General features: G+C 37.8%; 1 protein-coding gene across 1 annotated transcript; it reads right to left on the reverse strand.

Annotated features, from left to right (window-relative positions):
- Positions 1-1,735: 1,735 nt before the first annotated feature.
- Positions 1,736-15,361, reverse strand: LOC143137099 (interferon-induced protein 44-like). The gene is made up of 8 exons (XM_076297560.1): positions 15,289-15,361; positions 10,786-10,837; positions 9,060-9,093; positions 8,777-8,975; positions 7,588-7,740; positions 7,312-7,471; positions 6,353-6,453; positions 1,736-2,814 (listed from the first exon to the last, which is right to left on the reverse strand). Exons 2-8 carry the CDS (start codon positions 10,829-10,831, stop codon positions 2,602-2,604), a joined length of 906 nt encoding a protein of 301 aa, XP_076153675.1. The 5' UTR covers positions 10,832-10,837; positions 15,289-15,361; the 3' UTR covers positions 1,736-2,601.
- Between the last annotated feature and the right edge of the window lie 458 nt (positions 15,362-15,819).

A 15,819-nucleotide genomic window follows, 5' to 3' on the forward strand; every position in this document is an offset into this window, starting at 1 on the left:
CAGGGAATGCAACCAGGCTGCCTTTTGTTATATAAAATCAAAACAGGTTTGGCGTCACACACAAATATGTATCTTTTAGATTCAATGACTATTATTGTCTGTCAGCCATTTTCAGTCCTCAAATGCATGAAAATAATCTCAATGATCAGATAGATATATAGATACTTTATTGATCACCAAGGGATCACAATGTCAAACAAACAGATAACATATAAATTATTAAACAAATATTTGTCCAGTTAAAAAAAGTAGATTTTACAATCATATCATGTTGGTTATGTTGTTAACTGCTGAAAAATATTTTTTACTATGTCATTTAGAAGATAATATTTACAAACATCTCAAAATAATTAAAAAATGTTTTAAGTTTCAACAACTGATTAATTTTACAATCATGTCTGTAATGTTATGAACAGCATATTACTTTTTTAGCATGTAACATATTTTTAAACAGATTTGTGTGTGTGTTTGTGTGTGTGTGTGTGTGTGTGTGTGTATGTACTGTATGTGTGTGTGTGTGTCTACTGTATGTGTGTGTGTGTGTACTGTATGCGTGTGTGTACTGTATGTGTGTGTACTATGTGTGTGTGTGTGTGTGTGTGTGTGTGTGTGTGTGTGTGTACTGTGTGTGTGTGTGTGTGTACTGTGTGTGTGTGTGTGTGTGTGTACTGTATGTGTGTGTTTGTGTGTGTGTGTACTGTGTGTGTGTGTGTGTGTGTGTGTGTACTGAGTGTGTGTGTGTGTGTGTGTGTGTGTGTGTGTGTGTGTGTGTGTACTGAGTGTGTGTGTGTGTGTGTACTGTATGTGTGTGTGTGTGTGTGTGTGTGTGTGTGTGTACTGTATGTGTGTGTGTGTGTGTGTGTGTGTGTGTGTACTGTATGTGTGTACTGAGTGTGTGTGTGTGTGTGTGTGTGTGTGTGTGTACTGAGTGTGTACTGTATGTGTGTGTGTGTGTGTGTACCGTATGTGTGTGTGTGTGTGTGTGTAATGAGTGTGTGTGTATTGTATGTGTGTGTGTGTACACCACTTAGTCACCACCTAATGTCTTAATATATTACTCTTTGCAAAACATGCACACCATTCATTGGTCTCTATATATTTCTGTCATGTTGTCATAAATAGGCAGTTCACATAATGTATAACATGTAGTTAGGTCATTATTTATGTTTACCAAATGTTTGTTTCTTTGTAATTTAAAGTAGTTAAATTCATATTTGAACAATACAAATAAAAAAACTTCCTAGTTACAAAATCAGATTTTTGGTCATTTAACAGTTGTTTTTTAGCGTCTACAAACTATATTTTACATCAAATTTCATTTCTAACCTCATAGAGTTGTTCAACACACTCTCCTGTACACCATAATATTTTTTTTTTACCTGGTTTTGCCTTCTTGAGTAGAAACTTTTTACAGATATGCCTGGAGCATTCAGCACATGGCCATTACTATCAGCCATGTTGAATTGATGATGTCATCAAACAGTCAATATTCCAAATATAAGATGATACTTTTTGTTAATATATTGCAATGGCTCTATTAAAACTGCCCTCAAGTGGATTGGAGTATATCAACATGATAAACAAATAGAAATCATAGTTAAAGTTACTGTCCACAGATGTGGACATTGCGCATGAAAGGGTTAATTGATTTTTCTATGTCCGAATATGGGGGGCGGGGGGGGGGGGGGGGGGGGGTAATATTATCATATTATCTGAACATTGGGTGAATATGAGATACAGTTACATTTTAGATGTTTAACCTCAAAACGGGAGGGGAAACAAACATTAAACTAATTAAACTAATATTGAACACAAAATCCAAGTGTGTTATAAGATGTTTATTGCTTTCTTACAAGGCTTTTATATTAAAGTGTGGATTTCACAAACCAACACCGAGTAAATATAAATCAAAACAAACTTACACAACTATTTGAATATCTGTCTAAGGTTTTAGTGTGATTACCCTCCACCTGCTTGAATGAATCATGAAGAAAATAAATAGCATGAAGCCTAAATAATGAAAATGTAAAATGTAGTAAGAACTAAAGTAAAGTAAGTTAGAACTAATACAAAGTTAGTGTACCTTCCTACCCCTTGGTCTTTGTCAAAACCTTGCCAATTTCATTATGGGTAACCCCCACCCTGTGTCTGAGGAAAAGCAATGTTCTCTGTTAGCCAATGTCCCTGATGTCCCCGACCTCCTAATGGAAGCAGATGACTGAGGCTATTCACTGAGGAATGCAAATGAGTGAGAGTTGTTTTTTTTTTTCAAATTTCATGCAGTTCATATTACTTGTAGTGAACCCAAATTCTGTGTTAATCTATCTAAGCATCTATCCCTTGAAACACACTTCCTAATTGAGCATTTTCTGATGCAGACTAGAATGGCTAATGGATGATACAGCGGAGGCGTAGGACTGATCCGTCAGCATTTGTGCTCTGGAATACAATGAATGACATGGTTACCAACACACACAGGCAGGGGAAATAATTCTGGCATTCCCTTATCCAGACTTACCCCGTATGAGAGAATAAAATAATGTTTTTATATACTGTTGTTCAATACATTACACTGTGTGAAATCAAACAAGATCTGATAACTTAATGCTGATTATCACTGCTGCTGCTTTTCATGTTGGCAGGAGCAGGAGGCTTCTTATCCTCCACATAATCGTTGGCGAAATCCAGGATGTGTGTCAGTGCAGACAGTAGAAGTGCGTTCACATCTTTATTCAGGTCAATTTCCTCATGATAGTTCTTCACTGGGAAGATGCAGTTCATAGGAACTCCCAGGTTGTTACTGCACTCTTGCATCTGAAATGTTTGCAAAGCAGAAAAGAAAAGAGAGGACATGTTGAGAGTATATGTAGCAGGGATAAACATGCATTCAAAACATGTGCTTGTTTGTGAAACGTTCCTCCACAGGTCTGATAATGGGGAATTATCACATCAGTGGTTAAGGGAGGGTTTGGTGAAACGCGATCCTTTGTGTAAACAGTGCTTTCACGTAGTAGCATACTGCATATTAAGTATGTCAATCTTGGTTTGACCTGATATGCTGATCTGTGCTGTGTCACCCAGTACTTTAGTTGTCATTTTAAGAAGCATGACTATGTCGCGCTTTCCCACAATAGCATGAACATATGTGTGATGTGACGTGTGTGTGTGTGTGTGTGTGTGTGTGTGTGTGTGTGTGTGTGTGTGTGTATGTAACAGAAGCAGGGATTTGCTAACACAGTAAAAACAGCTTACACTGCAAAAAATAAAATCTAACCAAGTGTTATTAATAAAGCCCGACCGATAAAGGATTTTGAAGGCCGATACCGATACAAATATTTGTTGATTTAAAAATCCGATATTCCGATATATCGGCCGATATATATATTTTTTTTCAGAAACGTGCAACAAAACATTAACAGATTTCTCTAACATTAGTTATTTGTAGTTATTTATGAGTATTGACTAAAATAATATGATAATGCATTTTAAAAACAAACTTGTTTATTTTTAAATAATATTGTCACAGTGGAACAGAGGAACATCGAAATATTAAAGTTCTGATAAAAATAGAAACTTAAGATATGAAACTTAGTCTTTTGAACAAAAACACAATAACAACAACAACCAAATCAAAGTTACCAGTATTAAAAGACTTGGTAAGCTTCATAAATATAATTTTGAACTAAGACTTAATAATTACAAAAAAATATGATGAAATTATTACTACATTCTACATTTGTATTATCATTAAACAAGATAAAGGTCACTCCTAAATGTTTGAGTGTGCGTGTGTAATAATTAGTCCCTATTGCCTTATAAGCTACCTTATAATTACAATGTCAGCTTGCTTATCCCTTTACCTTAGTGATCTAAATCCATTATGTAACTCGTTAATACTGCGGCTGAACGACAGTCTGAAACGCACACTTGGCGTCATTGGATTTCACACACGTGTAAAAGAAAAGCTAACTTTAATGCACAAGCTACGTTTGATACTTTTTCTCTATGTCTAAATGTTCACTCCTCGCACGTCTAACTTACATTTTACAATGCAGGGACTGTAACTAAAGATATACTAGTTATAAATACAGATCATTACGTTATTTAGGCAGAATAAGTTCGTTGTGGTTTCCAAGCTCATTAATGTTAACGTTAGCGGTCTTCCACTGATATTCATGGCATTAGCTAGCTTTGTGGTTAGCTAGTCTATGATGAGCCATAATTTAGCAATGGATAACGTCATACTGCAAATTGTAAAACATACGCTTTCAAAATAACAAGCCGGGGAGAGATGATACGTCTCACTGCTATAACTGTCACGCTATTAAAGAAATACATCTTCAGTCACATTGTCAAAAGGGTCATTCCATGTGAAAACAGCCAATATCGGGGTATCATGTACATGGTACCTCTCAGATTTTGCCGAAAAGCGGTGAAAATTTGCCTTATGTTACCAAACAAGGGAATCTGAAGTGTCAGGTCAATATCTCAAACGGTTTGCCCGTGGTGTCCATTTGAATTTCGGGTGCCACGGCCCTAATTGACACATTGGAATTTCACATTTCATCCTTTGCCATTTTTGGAAGCCCATAACGTCTGTTCTAATAGTGGTAGAAGGCTGGAAACTGGTGTGGTAGTTCATTGTAGCCTGTACTACACAATTCTAGAGGCAGAATCAACATTCCTTACTGTTTAGGTGAGAGGTGGGTCACCAAAGTCCTAAAAAATGTTGACGGCATGTGTGATTTTTCACTTTTTGGATGGCCGTGAAATATTTCCACTATTTTCATGCTTTTTTTTCATGCTGATCTACATTCCATTTCATATTATGGAGCTTCATAGTCAACAATGTTATTTCATTAAAAGAAAGAACAAATATGTATCTTTATCTGGTATAAATCCCATTAGGATCATCAAGTGCCCACATGGTCATTTGGGGGTCCAAATATGGGATTCCAAGAGTCATCTCTGCCGGAGAGGGTTTTTGGATTCCCATGAAACCCCCACCAGTGGTACCATACCCTTCAAATTAATTTTGTCAAGAGCAAGGTTCCCACGTATAACAAATAATCCTGTTTAGAATAAATATGATCATTAATTGTGGTGCTACGGCCATCCAAAAAGTGAAAAATCACACATGCCGTCAACATTTTTTAGGACTTTGGTGACCCACCTCTCACCCAAACAGTAAGGGATGTTGATTCTGCCTCCAAAATTGTGTAGTACAGGCTACAATGAACTACCACACCAGTTTCCAGACGTTATGGGCTTCCAAAAATGGCAAAGGATGAAATGTGAAATTCCAATGTGTCAATTAGGGCCGTGGCACCCGGAATTCAAATGGACGCCACGGGCAAACAGTTTGAGATATTGACCTGAAACTTCAGATTCCCTCGTTTGGTTACATAAGGCATATATTCACCGCTTTTCAGCAAATTCTGAGAGGTGTCATGTACATGGGTGGCTGAGTTGGCGTGGAATGACCCAAAAGTTAAAAGGACAGACAGTCAACTACACTGTAACAACGTAACGTAATTACTAGCTAATTCCGCTTCACTCTCGACTTATTTAACAGCAGCAAAACTGGACATTATTTTCACAAATTTTGTCATGCTTATTTGAGTTAAGAGAACTGATGGGGATGTTCTTTTAATTGTTATTCAAGCAATGTAGGCCTATGTCTCGTGACCAAATCACCATGAACACACTTCACTGATGATCTCACTCGCGGATAACTGGTTCTCTCTGCCCGACTCTGGCTGGATCAGCAGGTTGCAGGATGTGTGGCGCGTTACACGAGTGTTGCCAGCAGGGACGGTGTAGAGTGCCCTCTGGTGGACAAACTATACAACGCCAACACTCATGACGTGGTTGAAGAGTGTTTCGTCCGTTTTTATTTTATTTTTAAAATATTCATTTATCGGCTATTATAAATGCCGATACCGATAGTTTGGAAAATGCCTAATATCGGCCAATAATATCGGCCCGCCGATAAATCGGTCGGGCTCTAGTTATTAATCTTATATCAAGATCAAACAATCTATTGATTGAATCAAATGATTTTATGTGAAAGTTCTTGGTAAGTGTCTTTATACTAAAAACAAAATTAACTAGATTTTTTTATTTTGATATAAGATTAATAAGACTTGGTAGATTTTATTAGATAAACTGTGTTTGTAATGTATCTAATAAAATCTAACCAAGTGTTATTAATCTTATATCGCTGAGTAAATTATATATGATATATACATTATATACGATATATAAAATATATACGATTAATAACACTTATTTACATTTTATTAGATAAGCAGTTTTTGCAGTGCAGGCAGACTCTCTGATGAAAGCATACCTTGTGCTTGATCACCTTGCTCCTGTAGATCAATTTGATGTCCTTCTGGACCTCCTGGCACGCCATATCCACTTTTGTTAGCATTGCAAGCTGAGGGATATCTACAGGAGGAGAAATTCCCCATGACCATGACTTTTTTTTTGTCTTTCTTTTCATATTTGTCATGTACTGTGGTCTGCATACACAGAATATTTTAGCTGGTTTGACAAACATCAACAACTGCATTTACTGATAACTAACCAAGTGTTATTAAAATCTATATTTAGATCAAAAAATGGATTTGTTATTGTTTTTAGTATATGAAAAGATGGTACAGTAGGTCCCAGTTAAAAATTGACACTTCATTCACGATCAAGGTGATTCACGCAGCGATTTTTGTGTGAGCATATCAGTGAACACCCCTGACCACTCGGTGAGTTTCACGTCTTTGTAAACGAAAGTTTGATGCGTTTTAGGAAGGATTGTTCCAGTGCACCTATGCATCGTTCTGGAGGAGGGGGGGCGCTACCACAGAAACCGAAAATTCTCAGGACAGCAGCATGTGTCCAAATTTCAATCTTAAATGTTCTATTTAATCATAAACTATCTGAAAATAGGGCTTTAAGTGTAAAATACCGAACCTGTCCTTTAAAGTGTAACACTGGAGTAAAAACAACCTAGGGTTTATTTACAGTACTTTTGACTACCACCACACTACCACAGAAGTGAAATTATATTTTGAGCATTGTTAGTGGTATAAAATAGTGATGTGGCACATTGCCCTGTTAGCATCACTGTAAGTCCATTCAGTGATAATTTAAATAAACAGTCTTGCTCAAAATGCCACCAATTCACGTAATTTTGCTCTCAATCAAAAGTTTGAAGTTGTCAACTAGCGTAAATACCCTAGGTTGGTTTATCCTCCGGAGTTACACTTTAAGTAATTTTGTGCAAAATATTAGCGTGAACATGCCACTTACCCATCTCAACAGCATGTTCTCTGATTTGCCTCATCTTTTTAAATTCATCATCTGCCATCAGACTGATTTTGTCTGCTTGTATGACACTTAGAAGGCAGTGAATCTTATCACTCAGAGTGGGGTTGCTGTCTTCGTCTGAACAGGGGCTTCTAGGGTTAAACTAAAGCGAGAAGAACAGCTAGTTAAAGTGTCCCAATGGAGATAAATGCAACTATAAATGACCTGAGTGAAAAATGGAAAAATACTGTGTGTTTGTGTCTGCGTCTATATTATTACCGTATAGCCATCTTTTATTTGACCTTTTAAAACTTTGATGAGGTCCTCAGGATGCGCCCCTTGAGCATCATCCTTTTCTAGACCCATAATGTCACATATGACAAATGGCAGGGGATCTCTGGTTTCACCATCTCTAATATTGTGGACTTTGAACTGAAATGACAAATAAGCTCTGAACTCCCATGTCAAGTCTGAAGGAATTGATGTCATTCAATGTCAAGGGCATTAACAAACCCTTTCAACTGCATAATGCATATGTACAGTACATTCCAAAGGCATTTCCAGTGATACAGAAACAACATTGAGCTACCTGACAGCCCTGCTGGGTTGTGAAATATTTTGTTTCTATATGTCTCTCTGCATTTCCATAACTGTCTGCAGTTGTTAGTTAAGACAGTGAAATGAGCTATTCCTGTTTACATAGGCAGGTAAAACCAGAATCATTCACAATCATTCAATCATTCATGCAAAAAAAAATAACCAAGTGTTATTAATCTTATATTAAGATCAGAAAATCTGTTTGGTATTGTCTTTAGTATGAAGAGACCTTGCACTCTCTAGGAAGATTATTTTGACTAAATTTAAGAAGACTTGATTTATTTTAAGGAGTCTAATCAAGACAATTTACCCAATGAATTGGCAGACAAAATTGTTGAGACGTCTTAGAAGAAGTCAAACTCTACTAAAATTAAGTCAGATGATTTTACGAGAAAGCTCTAGGTAAGTCTCTTTATACTGAAAACAATACCAACTAGATTTTTTGATCTTGATATAAGATTAATAAGACTTGGTTAGATGTTAGATTAGATAAGCAGTGTCGTAAATGAATTAAACATGACGTCAGAGCCAATAGTGCTCAGCAGACAACCTGAGATCTGAGGGTCTTTTCTTGTCACTTGAAATTCCCCAAATAATGGAAGAACAGTAATACCAACATAATTTCCCCCGTCATTATCTGTATGTGTTCTGCCTGTGTCAGCATTTGTATGTGTTTGTTCATTTTACCAGAATGCTTATTCATACAGTCTCCCATGCACTTAAAAGTTATTTTACATATTTGTCCATGTTAATGACACACATCACTGAGGTCAGGGTAAATAGACTTTCTCCAACCTCCAACTTCAAGTGGCATTTTACAGTGTTGGAATTCAGAAAATAAATAAAAGTATCAACAAGGAATTTCTCTTACTATCTTAGTACAACTGCGATCAGATACTGATTGGGCAAGGGCTCCACTGGTCATTCGCCCCTGGAAGACGTTGTTTATGGAGTTGATGAAGCTGGACTTCCCTGCTCCCACTGGACCATGGACCAGGATGCGGAGACTCTGAACTTCTGGGTTTCTCACTTCAATTTTTTTCAGTTTTGATTTCATTGTTTCTTCCTCACTGCCACAAATCATCAGCAAGTGTTCAAGATGAATCCTAATCATTTTGCAAATTAAATTATTATGAAGGAAATATTTCACTCACCCCCACTTAATGCATCGCCAGTCCTTTTCCAACACTGTGAGAAGCATAAAAATAAAAGACACACAATTGTACCTCTCTCTGTCACTCTCTGTGTGTGTGTGTGTATGTGTGTGTGTGTGTTTTGAGGGAAGGCATTTTGTGGGTGAGTCGTGTAGGTTGTTTAGCAAAATGTTTCGGAATGATCAGAAAACCCCATCAGACACAGTCTGGGACCTATTCTCACGATGCAAAGCCTGGCACCAAGCGGATTATAATCCAGACACAAAGTTTATTCCTATCGTCAACTCGAGTTTTTCGCTAAGCCCGTCTCTTTTATCAAGCAATGCGCCAAGGGGTGTGGCAATTAATGACCTAAGGAGGGGTCTGGCACATTAGCTAAAAGTCGATATGGTACGCTACCTAACACGCATTGTGATACTGACCAAGGGAATACAGAAATCAGGGTTATGGGCACAACTACACCCTGCATCTCTCATCCACAGGAACGCGTACCAGCACACATCCAAGCAAATTAGTTAATGATGAAGCACAGCTGAAAATGCAGTGTCACGAGATGTAAGCAGCAAGTCCTCTGTTTTTGAGTTTTTTATTCAGTCATTTGAACATTATAGTACAGGAACTGTGTAAACTTGTCGATGACTATGAGAGCACGGTGAAGTTAGTTTCACTTTGCCAATGAGTTCAAATAATAGACGAGTGCAGATGCATGTAGGCTACTGTATATACTCTGCTAGGTTTTAGTAAAGCATAGGTCTGGCATGCAAGCAGGTTTCTTCAAATGTGCCGGTGACCATGAAAATACTGATGCGCTGTTTGAAGTCACGCTACTTGCTGTTAAAAGGAATGACAGATGTCACTCTCATTGGTTTAAAGCATTGGTTCCCAAAGACTGGGTCGCAGGAGATTTTATTTGGGTCGCCAGCACAATTTATGTTGTGTTATAGGCCTAACTTATACCATTTAACCATGCAGGAAAGCTAACAGTTTTCTATTAGGATCTAGTTTGTTAACTACAGTCACGGCCCTCTGTGCAATTTTGTATTTAGAATAGCTCTGAAACTGGGGGGCGAACGCGTGGCAGAGGGGACAGCGTGGACATCTCACTTGCAAAATGAAACATTTTTGTGGGGCGCCTGCCATGGACCTCTCAGTTGCAAAATGCAAGGGACATGAATCAGCCTTTTTGCACAAACATTAACAGGGCATCGAAAAGTTTGAGAACCTGTGGCCTAACACAATATTGGTGGTTGCATGTTTGCTCTGAAGTGAAATGGGTCGCGATGGTCTGTCATTTTTAAAAAGTGGGTGCCCAGAAAAAAAGTTTGGGAAACACTGGTTTAAAGGACGTTACGACCAAAACACACCTGATGACTGATGAAGAAACATATAAGGTCCACCTTCTTGCACCAAGCGCCGGATGTTTGATAACGTTTCATAACTAAACCACACTTAATGTGGACTGGACAAACAAACTCGTTAAAAGTTTGTTTAAACTTATCACTAGTGATCATGCATTTTAGATCCTCATTTTAGAGCCCTCTGCATTTTAGATCCTCATTTTAGAGCCCTCTGCATTTTAGAGCCCTCTGCATTTTAGACTGTCAAAATATAGCCCTCTGTCTTTTTGTCTTCACATTTCATCTTTAATCATTAAGTATGTGTGTGTGTGTGTGTGTGTGTGTGTGTGTGTGTGTGTGTGTGTGTGTGTGTATGTGTGTGTACTCACATAGACTTGGAGTAGGAATCTTAGATGATTTAGAGAACCAGGACATGTTGTACTGTGATAAAAGGAAAGAGGCAATGTGGTGTGGATCACATGAATATACAAACATGTTGGAAATTAGGATTTCTGACTTGAATTTAATTATTTGAAAAGCATGTTGAAAAGCATGATTGGATTGACTCAACTCAACAACTACAATCATTGTATCCTCCATCGAAACAGGATATTACAAACATTATTTCATTATTTCACCGAGAGCAGTAACTTTAATTTTTGGTACCCCAGAGCTAACTTGCTTACTAACGTAATGGCAAGTTGCATCGCTAGCTCTGGGGTAGCAAAAATCATAGTGTGCCGCCTTCACAAGCCGGAGATCACAGTATCCACTCGAAGGCAGAGGACAAAAGAGTGCAGAGCAAAACGTTTGGATCTCCGATTTCTTCATTCACACAAGAGTTTAACAGGTGTGATAATTCCAAATCCCCGTGTTATTTTCCCATAGGAAAAATCTCAGTATACCGGATCTCCTTATATGGGCAAAGATTGTAGCTCTTTTGTAGGCTATGATCTCTATTGTTCTATGCTATGATCTCCTTACATTGTTATGCTCTACATTTCCAGAAGTATGAGGCCCAATGCGACTTTCATAATGTTAAAAAAAAAAAAATAATAATAATAAAAAAAAAAAAATAATAATAATAATAATAACAATAATAATTATAGTTCTAGACTCCATGATCATTGTCTTATGTTGCACTCCATCTTGTGGCTATATATCAAAGGTCCAGTTCTCCATATGGAAGTTTTCATTTAAAATATCAAAGTTGTAGGACGTGTATAGGTTAAACTAAGTATTTTTAGCTTAAACTTTAGCCTGTGTATATTTTGTCCACTATGCCTGTTTCATTCATCTGGACCATGAGGGAGAATTTAAACATTATGTCATCAACTTTTTTCACCCATTGGAATAAGCTAGGAACAAGGATAAGAAAATAAACCACAACCAACATCAATTTTAACTTTTAATTAAAAAGAAATATATGAACCATATACACCCGCCCCCCCATCCACCCCCCCCATGTCCATGTGTGGCGCAAAGCTTTGCTGCGATTTCCTCAGCCGATTTCGCAAGAGCACTGACACCACCAGTCGGACTAACTGACAGGGGAGATGAGGAGTGACAGGTCTTGCCTCCTGTTCCCGAATCATCCTCAACTGTTTCTCACTGTGTGGCGCCTTGTACAGGATCACGAGCATCAGATTTGCACACCAGACCTTCAACATCCACTTTTGCCATATCAGTTTTAAAACTACCATCTAACATCGTCTTTACGTATCAGCTTTTTCCGCAGAGCAAAAGCTTAGCTTAAAAAAGACACTATATCCAAATTCTGGGAGTGAGGTCACACCCCCATGGACAGTAAAAGAAAGCCCACCGCTTATGGGCGGGTTGAAAACATACGGAACTAGAGATGTAGTCTCCAGCCTCTGGACAAAAAAAAAACATGCATCTCTCAAGTCTGTGTATGTAACCTAGGCAATGAAATGACTGTTCTTTTTAATGACAAATGAGTAAAAGGCTAGGGAACTATTGCAAAACTTTGACATAGCCTCCTTCTAACCATCAGTTAGCTCAAGTCATGTTAAACAAACATGACGTGAGCTAACTGACCAGAAATGAATATTGCATGACACTCCTCTGTGATCCAAAACAGGTTCTCTTTGAGTTGTTTGATTTTTCAGTATTTATTTTAACTAATCAAACAGCAAACATCCTGACTTACATCCTCATATGCACATCTCATTTCCAAATAATAGCCTACAGATAAGGACACAAGTTACTCTCCTTCTTAAAGTGAAAGGCACAATTAAATAATTTGACTTATTAATGTTTTCAAAAATGGATTTATAATGTTTTGGAACCATAGCATATTTTACACCTAGGCTATTTATACAGCTCTGGAGAAAAAAAAGAGACCACTGCACAGTCATTTGTTACTGTTTAGCACCTTAATCCTTAATTGCAGCTGGGATAAAATAGTTTTATTTCAATAATAGTTTTTATTTCAAAGCTGTATTGACCAGACACTTGGACTTTAACTGAACAGAAAGATTACCATACCAGGTCACGTGTCTGTTTCGTGTCAGTTGTGTGTCATTTTCTGTGTCTTTGCTTACCAGAAGCGTGTGTGACTTGGCGCTGCAAACGCTAAACTTTGTGAAGATACTGTCTGTATAAATCGTCTTGTAAGTAAACTACAAGTGCTTTTTCGAAGTTCTCAATGTCTCGTTTTAAATGTCAGGGCCCTCGGAAGTCTACCAATGAAGTGTGGAGATACATTGAACCTCGTAAATGGTGTAAAACGGTGATTTATTTGCATGGCTAGCCCGATGCCAAAGCACCACCATTGAAAAAGCTGTTGGTAGCATCGGCTAACTAGCGCCAGATTTCGGAGTGCAGGGGACAAGCCGAGATGGGCTATGAGACATACGTTCACACTCGGTATCATGTTTAAACACACTTTAGGTCAATATCACACCGGAATTCTCCTTTAAGCCCATTCCCCGAACTGGAACACAACTGCCAACTTCAGACTCTTTAGAGTTTAGACAAAGGTAGCACATCAGCCTGAATAAAAGAATGAAACATGCCCTGAAAATATTTTTACATCACTGCCAACCATATTCAGATACCCCATTCTATCAAATGGCAAATATGACTTCATATCATCTGAAGAAGAGCTCTCCACCAGTGAGCTAGGGCAGGGGTCCTCAAACATTTCCACGACAAGGCCCCCCAAATACCATTAGGTTCTGTTCAAGGACCCCCTTGATGTGTTATTAAACCCATCGACAATACTACGGCAAATGTAAAAATACACTAAGCTAATCCTAATAATTATTTTAGCCACAAGCACTTTGTGATGGAGCATACAGTGTGTAAAAATTTCATTTGGAGCTTTCTGCTATATGAGAGCTATCACTCTACTATTATTCCCAGTCATTATCATGGAAAGTATAATGTTCAGATATGCGACAAATTATTATAATTGCATTGTATAACAACCCTCATAGTAATTTTTCAAATGTACTTATTTGTTGCTTTTATGTTTCCTTCCAACTTGCTGCTGCCCCCCTGACACCCCCTTGCGGCCCCTCCCCCCACTTTGAAAACCACTGAGCTAGGGTAACCAGCATCTTCGGTGGCTAGATTTCCAGGACCAGCCAAACCAGTGCCTTTCATGTGAGAACATGAAGCAAATGTGGGCTTATTATATTTAAGCATATAGCAGTCAGCTTTCCAATGACTGCATTTAGGACAATAGTTGCAATATTTATCAACTTCTCTGTGATCCGGTCTGTGCAAGCCTCCTTTTGAGCCCTTATCCACAGCGAAACACGAAATTTCGCCTCGGGCATGGACGCGAAATAGCAAAGCGGTGCCAAGCAAGGCTGTCGCAGGTACAAAAGTTTAATTACTTATTGAAGATATACAGAGATCTTTATGCCTAAATAGATTTCGTCAAATAATTAGTAAGGAACAACAAGATTTTCTACTGTAATTTCCTGCTAAATTAAATATTTCATAGCACCATTACACTACAAGGCCACCATGGCCATGACATATTTAATGTAGCTCATTATATTTATCAGAAAACTAGCAGCCGTTGAATAATCTTGTACTTCCTTACTAATTATTCTTATAATCCATCTGATTGATTGTGTTTTTCTATTTAAACTTTGTTCATATATATATTGTAGTATATTATTAAGGTACATTTTTGAATGGCATTACTCGGACATTCAACATTAGATGACCATAAATTTGACCAAAGAGAAAAAGAGAGAGAGAGACAGGCAGCAGTGTTTAATTCACCACTGTGGACAACACAAATAAGGTCTAGCAGCAAATCCAAAGTTCTCTGGGCGAAGCCCCATTTTGTACAAGATCCTTGTTCCTAGACAGACCCATTGCATACATATATGGACGCTTTGTGGATAAAGACACATGACCATCGTGCTGTACTTTCCACCATAGAGACAAAAGACAACTCAAGGATTAAGCACAATAGCCTACAACATGCATCCTTCAGTCTTGCAGGTTTTATCACATGATATTAATAAGCAACTATTTCCTGCAGAAGCATCCAAAATTTATTTCATGTGTCTGCCTCATGGAAAGCTAACTATCTTAACAATTCATGATATTTATTTTAGAGCATATTGGATACACAGATATGTACTGTATGTTGCATCAGTGAGACAATCAAATACTGAAAAAGAACACACATTACCAAGTAAATCTGAACTAAAACATGTGACTATCTAATGTACAACACCTGTCATGTATGGGGGAAATATACACACAAAATTATACTATAAATAAATAAATAATAAATATTTAAGAGAGGACACATTCTAACCACACACAATTACTCAATTACTCAATCATGCATGGGAGGAAAACCAACAGAGGGAAGAGTTGTAAAGTACATGTTAGATTACCTTTATATGTCTTTTGTCCACAGAAAATGCCTGAACAACCTGAAGACAAATCAATCCAACAGTGCCGAACAAAATATAACTCCCTCTGCAAAGATAAATATTCCCTAACGTCTGCTCTGATGTCACCTGGCTACTAAACCAATAGCAGCTTCAGGTTTCTGTCCGTCATCTGTTTATTTGTGCTCACCTGTACATCTTTACCCCGACACGCCCTGATAGACAAACACACACACACACACACACACACACATATGGACACACAACTATCTCTGTGGAGACACACAACTCTCATGTCATGTCTCCTACTGTACCTGTCATATGTCACGTTCCCTCCATTTTGTTATTGCCAGTATGTATAATTCTCCTGTTATTTAAACCCCTTTCTACACTATAGTCCTTATGAAGAGGATATTGTGATATTAGAGTGTCTTACTGTTAGACTCTTTCTGATGACTTTCGGATGCCCTCTGTTTTTCTATTTCCACTCATCTTGCCATGTCAAGAAATGAGTTGTCCGACACCTTTCTTTTT

This window comes from Alosa pseudoharengus, unplaced genomic scaffold (assembly GCF_046254945.1).
Source record: "Alosa pseudoharengus isolate Yale_2024_CS ecotype anadromous, Long Island Sound unplaced genomic scaffold, YU_APseudo_1.1 YU_APseudo_1.1_scf_1, whole genome shotgun sequence".
NCBI classification, from domain to species: Eukaryota; Metazoa; Chordata; class Actinopteri; order Clupeiformes; family Clupeidae; genus Alosa; species Alosa pseudoharengus.